We start from the raw sequence: 15,414 nt of genomic DNA on the forward strand, positions 1-15,414 counted from the left end.
TACGTATCGTCGTCAGCCTCATAGTTTTAAAGAGCATCTACTAAGGTGAGATTTCCACGCCCTTATACTCCAACCAATGTGAGATCTCACAATCCACTCTTTTGGGGTCAACGTGTCAACGTCTTACAGTCCAACCAATTTGAGTCATGTCTGACTATGATATTATTTTTAATAGCTAAAGGGCTCGTTACACATCATCATTAGTCTCACGATTATAAAGCGCATCTATTATGAAGAGGTTTCCACGCTCTTATAAGAAATATTTCGTTCCTCTCTCCAACCAATGTGAGATCTCATATATACCCTTAATGTTTTCGTGGCCAGTTAATAAGAATTAAGTTGTTGATTTTGGTAGATGAACACAACTCTTCGAAATAGTATGATATTATCGACTTTGAGCATAAACTTTCATGGTTATGCCTTAGGCTTCTTCAAAACGCTTCATACCAATGGGGATAGTATTCCTTTGTTATAAACTCATAATCATTCTCTAAATTAGCCGACGAGCATGAAAACTTCATACGAGATAAATTAGCATGGAAGAAGTATTAGAGAGAGATTTTGAGTGTGATATAAGCATGGCGCCGTCACATGTAAACAAGAAGAACATAAACACACAAAGCTCTCAGCTCAGCTAAAGCTCTGACCCTTTATGAATTCCACTGACATAAAATTTGAGACATTAACTGCTCCATGGTCTCCCTCCAACCATTCCTCGACAGCTCAATGGTACTATGCAACACCCATCACATGCCCTTCTCTTTCTTTCTTATTTTTCCCTCATTAGCAACATTCTCTCCTCCTCTCAAACTCCAACCGAATCACTTCCCTCATCCACAATTATAGAAACAACAACAATTCCCCACTCCCTCTTCTTCTTCTTCCTTTTCTCCTTTTAGGGTTTGTGTTGGTTTCTGCTCAAGAACCCTCCACCATGGGCAGAGGGAGAGTGCAGCTGAAGAGAATAGAGAACAAAATCAGCCGCCAAGTCACCTTCTCTAAGCGTAGAGCTGGTTTGCTCAAAAAGGCCCATGAGATCTCTGTCCTTTGCGATGCAGATGTTGCCTTGATTGTCTTCTCCACCAAAGGAAAGCTCTTTGAGTACTCCACTCATGCCAGGTTCCTCTTTGCACCCTATTACATTCATCCACTACTAATATAACATCAAAAGCTTCCATTTTTATCCTTCCTTTCTTCATGGGTCTTTCTTTGTTTTTGTTTTTCACTGTTTTATATAATAAAAATCTCATCTTTATGAACCAACCACCAAAAACAACAAAAAAATCAACAAATTTCCTTCTTTTTCTCTTCAACTCTACGTTTGAAACAAGGAATTACGAGATGTCTGTCAAAATTCTGAACCAATTTTTGGTTAACAAAAAAAAAAACCTAGAGACACGTGTCGGGAGACCATGATGTTTTTTTGTTGTTCCTACTTTGTAGCTCTAACCTAGTATTTGAATCTCTCGATGGATCTCGAATGAAGAGCTATAGCTCTCGAATTACACTGAAAAAGGAGTCAAATTTCTTGGTTTTCTATATATATATATATATATATATGTGCATGTACTGCACAATTCCTATTCATGTGATGAATTTGTATTTGATATGCATGGTAACAATCTATGTTTTGTTACCCTTTTCTTGAGTCATCTCTTTAGATCGTTAGAAGTTAAAAGTGATAAGGAATCGCCACAAGAGAGATAAGATTTGGATTATTTTGTTGATCGAGTATTTCAAGGTAAAAACACTTGTTTGAGATTCGAATCACTCTACAAGTAAGATTGATTATGTTCGGCCTAAATGATTCTAAACATGCAATCTAAGATTTTGATTATCTTGTTGATTGAGTATTTTAAGGTAAAAACATTTGTTTGAGATTCGAATCACTCCACAAGTAAGATTGATTATGTCTATGACTCAAATGATTCTAAACATGCAATGTAAAGTACATGGAATTGCAAAGAAATTTAGTCATTAGCTATAGTAAAGCAAAAATGCTCTTTTCACTATATTTTACAAAGATAAGACGTTATATAGTCTCAAAATAAAACCCTTGACCTTCCATGAGACATTTCAAGAGTTTGTAACCTTCGTACTTTATGACCGTAATTACTATGTAAATTTAAAATATATTAAACAAATACCGTAACTCTAGATTATCATCCACCCAACATTTGTAACTATCTAAGAATAAATGGAGCTTGTTTCTTCTTTTATGTCTTGAGCATAATAACTTATGAATGTTCTCATTATATTACATTGAGATGTTAATCCTTAAGATTTTTAACTAGTTATGAGTTGGTTGAGCAGACTTGGTTAAGTTGATTAGGGTTGTATGTGATTTGTTAAACTATGAGCAACAAGTTGAGAAAGTCTCTAAATATCCTATACAATGCTTGAAAAGGTGCCACTTGAATACCCATTTGATATCTACAACACAATGTTTAAACCATCTTTTGGGGTTTATGCTAAAATCTGATCCACAGCTACTGATTATGATAAAAGCTGACTGATTAAGGGTTTGATTTGGTTTCCAAACAAGCAGCATGGAGAAGATCTTGGAAAAATATGAGAGGTGTTCTTATGCAGAGAGACCATTGGCCACAAATGCAGATTCTGATTTACAGGTAAAAACTAACGTAGCTGATTTTCATTTCTGGTGTTTACTGTTTTTATTGATTACCAAATTTAATTTCAATTTATGTTTGAAAGTTTCCTACTTTTTGGAACATTCTTACTGTTCACAACAAAAAAAAGAACCAACAATAAATGTCAACCTAGTGGTTTTAGGATTTGGAATGTCTTGTCTTGGATTTAGAACAGTTGAAATCCCAAGTCTTCTTAGAGTGGGAAATAAAACGTTTTTTATAAAGGTATAAATGTCTCTTCTAAAACAACGGGTTTTAAAACTATGAAGCTGACGGCAATACGTAACGGACTAAAACAGATAATATTAGTTAGCGGTGGGCCCGTGTGCCAGCGTTTCGCTGGCTCCCGGGGGTGAATTGTGAGATCCCACCTCGGTTGGAGTTCTTATAAAAGTGTGGGAACCTATAACGACCCAGGCCCACCGCGGCTTCCTCTCCCCAACCAATGTGGGACATCACAATAAGGGTGTGGAAACCTACCCCTAGCTTTAAAGCCTTGAGGGGAAGCCCGAAAGGGAAAGCCCATGCTAGGGGAGGTTCCACCCTTATAGATGGTGGTTTGTTCTCCTCCCCAACCAATGTGGGACATCACAATAAGGGTGTGGAAACGTACCCCTAGCTTTAAAGACTTGAGGGGAAGCCCGAAAGGGAAAGCCCAAAAAAGACAATATCTGCTAGTAGTGGATCTGGGCCGTTACAAATGGTATCAGAGCCAGGTTTCAGACGATGGGCCAGCCTTCTCGCTGTTCCCCAAAGGAGGGTAGACACGAGGCGGTGTGCCAGTAAGGACGCTGACCCCAAAGGGGGTGGATTGTGATGTCCCACATTGGTTGGGGAGGAGAACAAACCACCATTTATAAGTACACTTATAAATGATGGTTTGTTTTCCTCCCTAACCAACGTGGGACATCACAAAACCTCTCTAGTTTGTTTTCCTCCCTAACCAATGTGAGACATCACAAAACCTCTCCTTAATAGACGTGCTTTAAAACCGTGAGACTGACGGCGATACGTAATAGGTTAAATCTGACAATATCTACTAGTAATGAACTTGAGTTATTACCGTTCTTGCTAACACAATAGTGATTGCCTTGTCTTGTTCTAGGCCGGTGAAAGTTGTTCAAACACTTCATCTATCCCATCTTTAAATTTCATGGGATTGATTTTTGAGCTCAAATCAAATTTGAATTTCCTTTCATGTCTAAGTTGAACTAAATCAAAGTATTTGAGTTAGAAAAAATTAGTTACCATTAAGTTTGGTAGGTATATATACCCATCTTATCGCCCAAATAACTGGTTCAAGGTTCAAGTGTCTAAGTGAGCACCCTTGGCAGGTAAGTTGGTGTGAGGAGTACCCAAAAATTGCAGCCAGAATGGAAATTATACAGAAGAACATCAGGTGTTTCAACACTTCTTGTGCATTACTCATTTTCCCTAGCAATCAATTAAAGTTTAGTATTATTAATGGCTTAGGCATTATTTGGGAGAAGAGCTTGAGCCTTTGAATTTGAGAGAACTTCAAAGCTTGGAGCAGCAACTTGATTCATCACTGAAGCGCATAAGAGCCAGAAAGGTCTGCTCTTAAATTCAAAGTTCTTCCTGTTCATGTATCTCATCTTTCTTTTTTTTGTTGCAGAACCAACTAATGCAAGAATCTATCTCATTGCTACACAAAAAGGTGAATGACTTTTGGACCAATATATTTGGTATCATTATTGAGGCTTATATGACTCTAATGGCTTCCATTATGGGTTAAATTTTGGTTATAAATGGTTGAAGGAAAGGGAACTGCAAGAGGAGAACAGGCAGCTTGCAAACAAGGTATAAGTTTAAGTAGAAGAGGCCATTATCTTCCATTTGATGCTGTAAATCTTTAAGTAAGTTCTTTGTTTCATGGGCTATTTTGATTTGGAAATAGGTAAAGGAGAATGAGAAAGCTTTGGTTGAACGTGGACACTGCGAGCTCCCAAACTTGGCTCCTTATCAGCCCATTTTGGCCATGCCACCCCCAATTCCTTCTTTGTCTATTGGGTATGCATTCTTTTCTCTTTCACCTTGGAACGAAACATTCGTTATAAGAATGTGGACACCTTCCCTAGTAGACGCGTTTTAAAACTGTGAGGTTGACAGCAATAGGTAACGGGACAAAGTGGATAATATCTGCTAGCGGTGGACTTGGACTGTTACAAATGGTATCAGAGCCAAACACCGGGCAGTGTACCAGCGAGTACGCTGGCCCCCAAGAGAGTGAATTGTGAAATCCCACGTTAGTTGGAGAGGAGAACGAAACATTTCTTATAAAGGTTTTGGAAGCCTCTTCCTAGTAGATATGTTTTAAAACTGTGAGGCTGATGACAATATGTAACGGGCTAAAGCGGACAATATCTGTTAGCGGTAAACTTTGGCTGTTATAACAAAGGGAAAAAATAGAAACAATGATAAACCCTCCATTAGAGTTCACAAGGGAGAGGTTGTTTGAATTAGTCTGTAACAGGCCAAGTCCACCGCTAGCAGATATTATTCGCTTTGGTCTGCTAGCAGATATTGTTCGCTTTGGTCCTATACATATCGTCGTCAGCCTCACAATTTTAAAACGTGTCTATCAGGGATGTTTCATTCCCCGTCCATCTCATATAACTCTATATCTAAACCCTCCAAATCCAAAAACTAGGTGAGAAACTCTCATTCCACACCAACCCATGTAACCCTTTTGATCTTGTTGGATAATCATGTAGAGAAAAAGATCAAGTAGAACAGAACCCTTGTCTGCTTCCACACGTCAACCTAGCAACCCTTGGCTTAAAGACTAAATATTTTGATGTGCAGGGCAAACTTCAATGATGGTAGAGGCTCAACAGGATCAGATGAAGATGAAACAAGGCCAACAAACACCAACATCCAAATACCAGCCTGGATGCTTAGCCATGTGACTGAAAGTCATCGCAACTAAAAGCAACAGCACCGTCGTCGTCTTCTCCGTAGCGGGCGAGGAGCAGCTGCCCTTACCATCACCACCTCCATTGTAACAAAGAAAATGGCCATGGGGGAGGGGGAGACAAAATAACGTCCATACCCAATTGGCCACCCCACAGTTACAAAGCCATATTGTATTATGTAGATACTCATTTCTCAACATCTCATGTGACTCCAAATTCATTTAAAACTCTTAGAAGAAAATTGAATTGTGGTTACTTCCATTTCTTTTTCCTAGCTTTTGAGAACTTGTGTGTGTTGCTTGATGTGTCTACATGCATGCAATGGGTTGGCTAACCCTTCTTGTCCATAGTCCACGAAGTCATCCGTTGTCAATCGTACACCGGTTTCTTACTTTTACCTGAAAAAAGTTACTCTTTTACCTGAAAAAAGTTACTGAAACAATGAGTATCTAAAAATACTTAGTAAATGACTTTATTATTAGGGTTGAGAAATGCATACACATGAAAAATATATGAAGCTTGTTAGAACCTAAATTCACGATTGTTACTTTGGCTTTACTTTCTTTTACGAGTAGGATTTGTTGTATTTTACTTCTCTACATAGGTTCATGCTCATGCACGGAGTCCCACTAGACAGATTTATTAACATACCCCTGGGTCTGATTATGAGCAAGCACACGCTTTGAAACCAACGAAAGTGGAATGAAACCGAATAATAATATGGATGGATCCGTACATAAAAGTAACCCATAATTGATAAACATACAACATGCATGAAGTTCCATATACAATCTCATGGTTCGGTATGATAATGTACATAATTTCCCAGAAATATCAAAACTTACATTATCTACGAAACAAACATACATGTTCATCATATTTTGAACATGGTGACAATATATTTTATATTACTGTATGACAAACATATAGTTATAATATTTTATATTACTTTGTCTTGTATTAACATTTTTGAGGAAACAAAATCAAAGCTTCTTCCATGTAAAAGAATTTCTTTTAATCATTATTGTCAACAAAAATTAACATATTTTTGTATTAATTATAGTCGGGATTTAATTAAACTAAACTCAATTTATAATTTGAAGAGTAACGACAAATTATTAAAAAAAAGATTCCCTTAATTTTTATATAATGGAACTTTAATTCTATCCATTTTCTAAAAGCAATTTCGTATATGTCACGAGCGGGACCTTTGATTTGAACCCTTCAACCAAAAATCTGGGAGATTTTTTTCTTCAAAGGTTAAAATTCGGATGCACCGAACGGCGACTCCCAGTTCACACTAGATTTGAATTTTGTTCAATTTTGTCTTTGTTTTTTCAACTTCATTGCCAATTGTTTGAAAAATCACTCTGTTGCAGAGACTGGGTTTCACTGTAAACAGGAATTTGTGGGGATTTCCGCCATTGGAGGTAGCTTCTTCTCAGAATTGTCGAGTTGGTGATTCTCAGTTCGAAGACTAAAGGGTCGATCTGGTTTAGGTATTTCTCTTCTATCCCCCAAAAGGGCCGAAGTTTTCGTGTGAAATCAATGAGCTTTACAGAGTTCAGTTTCTGTAGTTCTCGCTCATACTGTCTATCCCAGTGGAATGTCATGGGTTTTGCCTAATAGAATTCATTATATCTCCATTTCTGCATTTGGATTTAAGACATTTGGGATTTTGAAGGTCAAGTGAATGGCGGTTTAGTTTACAAAATCGATTTGGAACCCTAGAAAGTTCCGTAATATGCAGGGTTCATATAGTTCAACTGCCCAGCCGGAGGGCATTGTCGAATGGCTTCAGAAGGAAATGGGGTATCGGCCACTAGGTTCATATACCGCATCGAGCAAATCACAGTTGCCATCGATCGATGCCCTTCGCAAGGTTTGTCGAGGAAATATGATACCCATATGGAATTTTTTGATAACTCGTGTGAAATCGGAGAAGACGGTGGAGAATATCAGGAGGAACATAATGGTACATGGTGGTGGTGGTGGTGGTGGTGGTGGTGGTGGTGGTGGTGGAGCAGGTGAGAGCAGTAGTGGAGGGTCAGCTACTTCAGGGAAGGAAGAGGGCGGCAGGGGTAAAGGGAGGAGGAAGGATAAAGTGGCTGCAGAGAGCTCAAGTGTGGTGGAGACTCGAGAAGTGGCATTGCAGGAGAGGGAACTGGCGGCCAAGGAGGTGGAGAGAATGAGGAATGCTGTTAAAAGGCAAAGAAAGGATTTGAAGGCCAGAATGTTGGAAGTATCAAGAGAGGAGGCTGAGCGCAAAAGGATGCTTGATGAGCGAGCAAATTACAGGTTTGACTACTGCTTTCCTTTCGTGCCAATTTAGGAACCATGGTGCATTTCTTAGTTTTTCTTTGTTGACATTAATGTTTGGATTTGAAGGACGAACAGATGGTCTTGGTCTCATAAAATCTCATCTCGTTTCTGAGGATCTGGCCATGTCCACTTTGGATTCAATATAGTTCTATTGAAAACAACTCATGTTTCATATCTTTACTATTCTATGTAGACTGTCGTCTAACGTACTTTAATTAATATATGGTTTACTATTTGCATGAATTGGACGAATGGAGTCCTTCTCTTCATCTCAAGTGATTATTGTTATGCCACATTTTTGGATTGGGTTCACTATGTTATGACTTGTTGAATCATTAGACATTCACGAGTGAGTTGGTCAGAGAGAATCTCTAGGAGTAATTTATGGAACTTTTGGTCCATCATTTTTGCCTTGGCTTCATGGACGGTTTAGTTGGTTGTTGTCATTCTAAGAGAGTGTAGGACTTTAGACCTATCAGCCTTGTCATCTGCCTATATAAGGTTAGTGCTAAGGTTCTAGCAAAAAGTCATAAGAAATTCCTCCGCAGCACTATTTCAGAGCATTAAGGAGCCTTTACTTCAGGAGACAAATTTTAGATGATGTCCTGGTGTTGCGACTATCACGGGTTGGAGGGTTTTGTATTTAAGATTAACTTTGAGAAAGTTTCTTGGATAAAGTTTTGGGATTAAGTGAGAGATCTTTGCTGAGGTTTGAGCCTTAGGCTATGTTCAACGCCTTTCTTTGGGTTTTTATACCATCATGGATTTAGCAACTAAATTTTATCTTTAATTCTATTGAATTGGAAACCTTTCCAGTAATTTATTAATGTTAATTCTTTTTGCTCCTAGAATCCTTTTTTAAGTCGAACCCGTGTCTTCGACATGAAAAGACGATGTCCTAACCACTGGATGAAAGGGACCAAAAAGTCACTCTTCATATACCTAAGCTCCGAGAATAGAAGTGCCTTGTGTATTCTTTCAATTTTTCTCAAAAAAAAAAAATGGTTTTGTTCTTTTGGGTGTATTAGAATAAGAAACTTAGTCTGTTTAGCTGCATTAGAAATTCAATTTGGTGCAGTATTTGCTGAAATCAAAGCCAACCAGCCTTGAAAAATTGACACAAATTTTGGAGTCTCATCTTCCTTATATTCATCCAATGCCCAGAACTCAGAGTTCACCTGAAGAAAACGGGAATAGTTACATGAGATTGTGTCATTAAACTTCTTAAAAATTCAGTTGGCAATATCCTCGATGGTTAGAATTCGGACAAAATGGTTAATTGTTTGAGCAATTATGATTTATTGATTTATCCCTTTGATTGTGCAGGCATAAACAGGTGATGTTGGAAGCGTATGACCAGCAGTGTGATGAAGCAGAAAAAATATTTGAAGAGTACCATAAACGTTTACGGTTTTATGTGAATCAAGCAAGAGAGGCTCAGAGGTCAAGTGTGGACTCTTCCACTGAAGTGATTAATAACTTTAGTGCAAATATTGAGAGGGAAGCTGTTTATTCAACTGTTAAAGGTAGTAAGTCAGCAGATGATGTGATTCTTATTGAGACTACTCAGGAAAGAAATATCAGGAAGGCTTGTGAATCTCTAGCAACCCTCATGATTGAAAAGATACGATCTTCTTTTCCTGCCTATGAAGGCTGTGGCATTCATTTCAACTCACAATTAGAAGCTGCCAAATTATGTATCAATTTTGACGGGGAAATACCTAATGACGTTAGAACTGTTATTGTTAATTGCCTGAAGCATCCTCCCCAACTGATTCAGGCAATTACATCGTACACATTACGGCTTAAAACTCTTGTTTCTAGAGAGGTAGAGAAATTTGATGTCAGAGCTGATGCAGAAACCTTGAGGTAAATATTTTCTTCTTGGATCACTTTTCTTTATTTTAGTTTGGATTTGACAGGCTGGTCACACTCCACAGTCGTAGAAGTTAGAACCTTTCCTAGGAAGAACCTTGTTTTTATTGAAACCACAATATTAGGTCAAGACTATTTTAGTTTCTGGTAACTTTACAAGTGTCATTATCAGTCAACAATGTATGATCATAATAACTGGTGTGGAGAAATAATCAGATTTTAGGGAGGGCTTAGGGAGGGCTGCTGCTTGGAAATAAACTTGGTGTTTGTATTAAAACGAAGAAAAATTACAAAAGATGTAGAGGTTCCTTTTGAAAATGTATTCATCAAATATTTTTTATTCGCCAAGTGATGTGATGTACGAAATGGTTCTTTTGGAAAGGTGATCATTTGTTCTTTTCTGCTCTTCGCTTCAAGGATCAATTCATGTTCTTGTTGTCTAATGTGTTAAAGTCCTACTTTGAGCCATTTGGGTGGTGAGAAATAAAAGAATTATGAAAGAAAAGTAAAGAGTAAAGAAAGAAGTTTGGCACTTAGCTGTGGTTTGCTTTATGTTTCTTGAATGACAGTAGAGAAGCTACTTTCCTACTTCTTGCTGGTCTTAGCTTCAAATAAAATCAAGGTCTTAGTATAATTTGGTTAAAGCCCTGCTTCGAGGGATTCAGGTGGAGGGCATCAAATCATGAAAGAGAAGCATACAGAAAAGAAAAAAGTTTGGCCTCAAATCTTAGATTGTTCTGTAATTACGGTGCCTTTATGATCTTAGTCAATTGGAGTCCTCTTTTGTGAGCTTCTTTCTTTGAGCAGTTAGCATATCTACCATCTTCTGTAATCTTCTCTCCTCATGATATATAAGTTATTATCTAAAAGATAACTGCAGTTACATAGTAGAGGTGGTTCTAACATCCACTTGACTCACCTTGGAAGGCAAATTTCAAAACCTCTTGGGCTGCCTATTTTGGATAAAAATATTTCACACCTTTGCAAACTATCAGATGCTAGCAGTGAAGTACTGGCTTTCAATTTTGTGTCAAAAGATTTGGATGATTTCTGAGTATGGTAAATAAACTTAGGTTATCTGTTGTTCCCATACTTTCAAGTTTGGGCTAATTTTGTCACTTTACTTTTAAAAGTTCAAACCTATTAATGTGAATAGGAGGCCATTAATAGGGTTTAATATATTGTTGACTACATCAATGCCATATTATTATTATTCTTTTTTTTTTTTTTTATCAACTCTTACATTACAAGCAAGGACTAGGATAATCAAGATTAATATATGAAAGCACAAAGGGACTTAAAAGATGGAAGTTCGAAACTTTTTAGTATTACAAATATATGCATATAGGAAGTTATAGGGATGAAAGGTATAGGTTGACCTGAACCATATTGAATAAGCATGTGCTTCTGTGACATTATGTATGATGTACATGTTCCTTTGTAATGTCAAATTAATATCTCTTTTTGAATAATTTGATTAGATACAAGTATGAGAACAATAGAGTTACGGATGTCTCATCGTCTGATATCAACTCACCGCTGCACTATGAACTGTATGGTAATGGCAAGTTAGGAGTTGATGTACCGTCTAAAGGAACTCAGAATCAACTTCTTGAAAGACAGGTTCTATTCTTTTTCAGTTAGAGTTCCGTACTGCACAAATGTATTTTATAAACTATCTGGATCACGTTTATAGATCAAGTTTTTCGATTACTTTGAATATGATTTCATGTTATAGTCTGTAGTCTTTCTTTTATGTGTCACGAAAGTTTATTGATATCTGCGAACACATTTTCCCTAGAAAGCACATGTACAACAATTTTTGGCCACTGAAGATGCACTGAACAAAGCGGCAGAAGCTAGGGACATGTGTCAGAAGATTTTAAATCGATTACATGGTAGTGGTGATGTAATTTCTTCTCATTCCCTTGGTGTTGGAGGGACCTCACAAAATGTCGGAGGTCTTAGACAATTTGAGGTAATAGTACTTTCTTGCTTTTACAGTCCTGGCAATAGAAGTTCTGGATTCTTTACATTTTTCCACTTTGAATAATTTGTTGGAGGGTTATTTCTGTTTCTTTTTCAACCTTGATCCTCTTGTTCTTTAAAGGGGAAAAAAACACAACTATTTTCAAGGATGGTTTTTCTTGATGCAGTTGGAAGTTTGGGCTAAAGAGAGAGAACTTGCTGGCTTGAGGGCTAGCTTGAATACACTAATGTCAGAAATACAACGCTTGAATAAGTTATGTGCAGAAAGGAAAGAAGCTGAAGATTCTTTGAAAAAGAAGTGGAAGAAGATAGAGGAGTTCGATGCGCGCAGATCTGAACTTGAAACCATATATACTGCTCTTCTGAAGGCTAATACAGTAAGGAACATTAAATTCTGTGTAAAGTTGCATGCCTGTTGATTTTCTTACATATTAAAAGGAAATTTGGTGGCTAAGGGAAAACGATTGTAAATATGGCTTCCTTAATCTTGTAGGATGCTGCTATATTCTGGAATCAGCAACATTTAGCTGCAAGAGAGTATGCTTCAAGCACCATCATCCCTGCATGTGCCGTTGTCTCTGATATTTCAAATAGTGCAAAAGAGCTTATTGATAATGAGGTCTCAGCCTTTTATAGAAGTCCTGATAATACCCTTTTCATGCTTCCATCAACTCCACAGGTTCGTCAACTAATTAAGAGTTTTTGCTGTTAATTGATATGCAGATTCTATTCATGAAATTCTACCATGCATAAACCTCTTTGATTATTTCATATCAGGCACTGCTAGAATCCATGGGTGTAAATGTATCTTTAGGACCTGATGCCGTTGCTGCTGCAGAGAAGAATGCTGCCATATTGACTGCGAAAGCTGGTGCTAGAGATCCATCAGCAATACCTTCCATATGTCGTGTTTCTGCTTGCCTTCAATATCCAGCTGGTGAGGGTCTCTTTAGGAAATAGAGAAATATAATCTAAGCCATAACATGCAGAGCTACTTTTCCTCATACATTGGTATTAGTATTATGTTTCTAATGATTCTTACCAGTGGTATATGACCTTAATCCAAGCATATTGAATTAGCAATTACTTGGGGAACAGATAAAGGGGAACATCACACCCCCAAAATGTTTGATATGTGGGCATTGCTCGCAAGGCACCTGAATTAACTTCTTATGTAATATGATTTCTGTAGGTTTACCTCTGTCAGTATCATGTTAGCCTTTTATTAAAGATGATGTGCATGACTTGCAGCATTTGTAGCAGATGCTTTCTAACCGCCTGGATGATCTAATGCATTTGATGTATCATACACCTTTTCTTTACTCGAACTGAACTCTGTGTTATTAGGTTTGGAGGGGACAGATGCTAGTTTAGCATCAGTTTTGGAGTCTCTGGAATTCTGCTTGAAACTTCGAGGTTCTGAGGCTAGTGTGTTGGAGGAGTTGGCTAAAGCAATCAATTTGGTTCATATAAGGCAGGATCTGGTTGAAAGTGGTCATGCATTGCTAAAACACGCTCATCGAGCTCAGACAGATTATGAAAGGTAACTAAAATATGCTACCAGGGGAAGATTTACATAACAGTAAGCTGCCTGTTCTTGGTGATTAAGAAGAGCTCACTATGATGATAGTGTAGTGAAAAACCATCCCCCGTTGAGCTTTTCTCCCTTTTAGATTTTAGGGAAGATTTCCACCAACTCAATCCTTCCAGCCAGTGCTTCTTCCTCCTACACTATGAACCTTTGCAATATTATATTCATTTCCTTCACCAAGAATGCTCGCAATAAATTAACTTGGAGTCGGCATTAGACTTTGTAATCTCATTTAGTGTTCGTTTAATACTTTCTTATTCTTCATTACTTTGGATTGTTAAGGTTGTTATCTTGTATTTCAGGACAACAAAGTATTGCCTAAATTTGGCCACCGAGCAAGAGAAATCTGTCACAGAGAAATGGTTGCCTGAACTTAGAACTGCTGTTATGAGCGCTCAGAAAAGCATGGAAGATTGCAAATATGTCAGGGGATTGGTAAGGACTCGAATGCCTATTTACATCTGCACTGTCCAATTACTTGTTGTTACTGGTTTGTGCTGTATAGTTTCCTTTCGTCATTTACTTTCAGCTTGAATCGCCTCAATTTCTCTATTTAGTATATACACATAGTTGTGTTGAATTAGTATCATCAATATGCAACTAGTTTGGCTCTTTGTGCATTTACTTCTGTTCATAATTGCTTTGAAGCAACTTGCAATCAAATCACTTGGTTTTTTTGATATGATACTTACATACCGACTTCTGGAGTGCGTTCTTTTCATTCTTGTCTATTTTTTGTTCACCTATTTTGAGGGTCTTAATTGGTTTGAAATGTGTAAAGGCATGTTCGGGAGTGATTTTGGTCCTTCCAAAATAACTTTCAAGCATGCCCTAAAGCGTCATATACTCGTGAATCTGAGGTTTCTCACACTCTATTTGCTGCGTTTTCATGTTGGCACATGATTTTCCATTTTGATGATTGACTAGGAGTTTGTCTACATCATTAGAATGGACATTGGACCATCAACTTGTAATTTTTTTTTTATAATCTTTTCTTGTTCTTAAATATTGAACATAACACGGTTGGTGATGCAGCTCGACGAGTGGTGGGAACAACCAGCATCAACTGTTGTTGATTGGGTCACTGTTGATGGGCAAAATGTTGCTGCTTGGCATAATCATGTGAAACAACTTCTTGCCTTCTACGACAAGGAGCTCTTGTAGTTGAAAAAGCATTGAATTCTCAATTCAATTGAAGCTAAATTGGTCAGATTTGCCCAGTTTGCTTGTATCTTTGTACCACTAGTGTTAAAATTCATGACCACATAAACTGCAAGCAGGACGTCTGGGAATGTTGGTGGGAAATCTTGTGTGATTTTAGGCAAGGGAAATGCAGATGACACTGAGTTGAAGGGTGCAATGGCCAATATCTCTATGCTTTTCATGATGGACATACAGTTAGAACTCCTGCTTCTTATAAAATCTTTATGTGCTGCTTATTCCAATACTATGTCTCACAAGTCAGTCACTTGCAGGCGACGTCTGGCTCGAGTTTTTGCTGCTCGTGTTGTTTTTCCAGTTGCTTTAGTCCCTCATTTTGTATCTAAGATAGTGTGATATTTCACCATAGCAATTCCTGATTGTAATTCTACTTATTGTGTGATTAATGGTCATATTTCACCTTCAAGGCGCCATTCTTTCCAGTTTTTAACATGTTTGCTCTTTTGGAGTTTCACCTGTGTAACACCTACCTCAAATACAAACTCTTCCAAGACATCTCCTTCAGATGTCCTTACTTAGCAAATGCGTTTTAAAAATCTTGAGGGAAAGTCCGGAAGGAAAAGCCTAAAGAGGATAACATCTACTAACAATGGGCTTGATCCGTTACATTTACTCTATGAGCAATCTTATGTACTTATGTGGTCTTGACTGACTAGAATTATCTTATCACGAATGATAGATGCTAGGTTACAATGGTTCTTGAAGCATAAGGTAGTCCAAGAACAAAGTCTCATTAATTCTAATCGTTATATAACTCGAATGAGTGCGTAATAAAAAGATAAGTTCAAGCTCTTGTTTAGAAAACTCTCGTAAAAGGCAAAGAAGATAT

The 15,414-nt window shown here is 37.6% G+C and overlaps 2 protein-coding genes across 3 annotated transcripts; both read left to right on the forward strand.

Annotated features, from left to right (window-relative positions):
• The first annotated feature begins 687 nt into the window (after positions 1-687).
• LOC111452570 (truncated transcription factor CAULIFLOWER A-like) lies at positions 688-5,855 on the forward strand. Its single transcript, XM_023093357.1, has 8 exons — positions 688-1,119; positions 2,549-2,630; positions 3,986-4,050; positions 4,125-4,224; positions 4,288-4,329; positions 4,431-4,472; positions 4,570-4,682; positions 5,478-5,855. The coding sequence occupies exons 1-8, from the start codon at positions 935-937 to the stop codon at positions 5,599-5,601; spliced, it is 753 nt and encodes a 250-aa protein (XP_022949125.1). The 5' UTR covers positions 688-934; the 3' UTR covers positions 5,602-5,855.
• A 948-nt stretch (positions 5,856-6,803) lies between these two features.
• LOC111452565 (AUGMIN subunit 5) lies at positions 6,804-15,007 on the forward strand. Of its 2 annotated transcripts, XR_002712142.1 has the most exons (11): positions 6,804-7,885; positions 9,236-9,778; positions 11,266-11,407; positions 11,586-11,762; positions 11,941-12,150; positions 12,267-12,452; positions 12,551-12,710; positions 13,121-13,316; positions 13,667-13,799; positions 14,400-14,761; positions 14,840-15,007. XR_002712142.1 is itself a non-coding variant. In XM_023093348.1 (10 exons), the coding sequence occupies exons 1-10, from the start codon at positions 7,332-7,334 to the stop codon at positions 14,526-14,528; spliced, it is 2,430 nt and encodes an 809-aa protein (XP_022949116.1). In that variant the 5' UTR covers positions 6,804-7,331; the 3' UTR covers positions 14,529-15,007. The 2 variants fall into 2 exon arrangements, 1 of the variants encoding a protein (XP_022949116.1); XM_023093348.1 differs by having other exon boundaries at positions 14,400-15,007.
• Positions 15,008-15,414: the final 407 nt, after the last annotated feature.

This window comes from Cucurbita moschata, unplaced genomic scaffold (genome assembly GCF_002738365.1).
Source record: "Cucurbita moschata cultivar Rifu unplaced genomic scaffold, Cmos_1.0 Cmo_Scf00014, whole genome shotgun sequence".
In the NCBI taxonomy this organism is placed as follows: domain Eukaryota; kingdom Viridiplantae; phylum Streptophyta; class Magnoliopsida; order Cucurbitales; family Cucurbitaceae; genus Cucurbita; species Cucurbita moschata.

Coding starts and splice junctions, on each gene's coding strand:
- LOC111452570 (XM_023093357.1), top strand. CDS start 935: ATGGGCAGAGGGAGAGTGCAGCTGAAGAGAATAGAGAACAAAATCAGC. Junction 1,120..2,548: donor GAGTACTCCACTCATGCCAG/GTTCCTCTTTGC, acceptor CCAAACAAGCAG/CATGGAGAAGATCTTGGAAA. Junction 4,683..5,477: donor ATTCCTTCTTTGTCTATTGG/GTATGCATTCTT, acceptor TTTGATGTGCAG/GGCAAACTTCAATGATGGTA.
- LOC111452565 (XM_023093348.1), top strand. CDS start 7,332: ATGCAGGGTTCATATAGTTCAACTGCCCAGCCGGAGGGCATTGTCGAA. Junction 11,763..11,940: donor GAGGTCTTAGACAATTTGAG/GTAATAGTACTT, acceptor TTCTTGATGCAG/TTGGAAGTTTGGGCTAAAGA. Junction 12,151..12,266: donor CTCTTCTGAAGGCTAATACA/GTAAGGAACATT, acceptor TTAATCTTGTAG/GATGCTGCTATATTCTGGAA.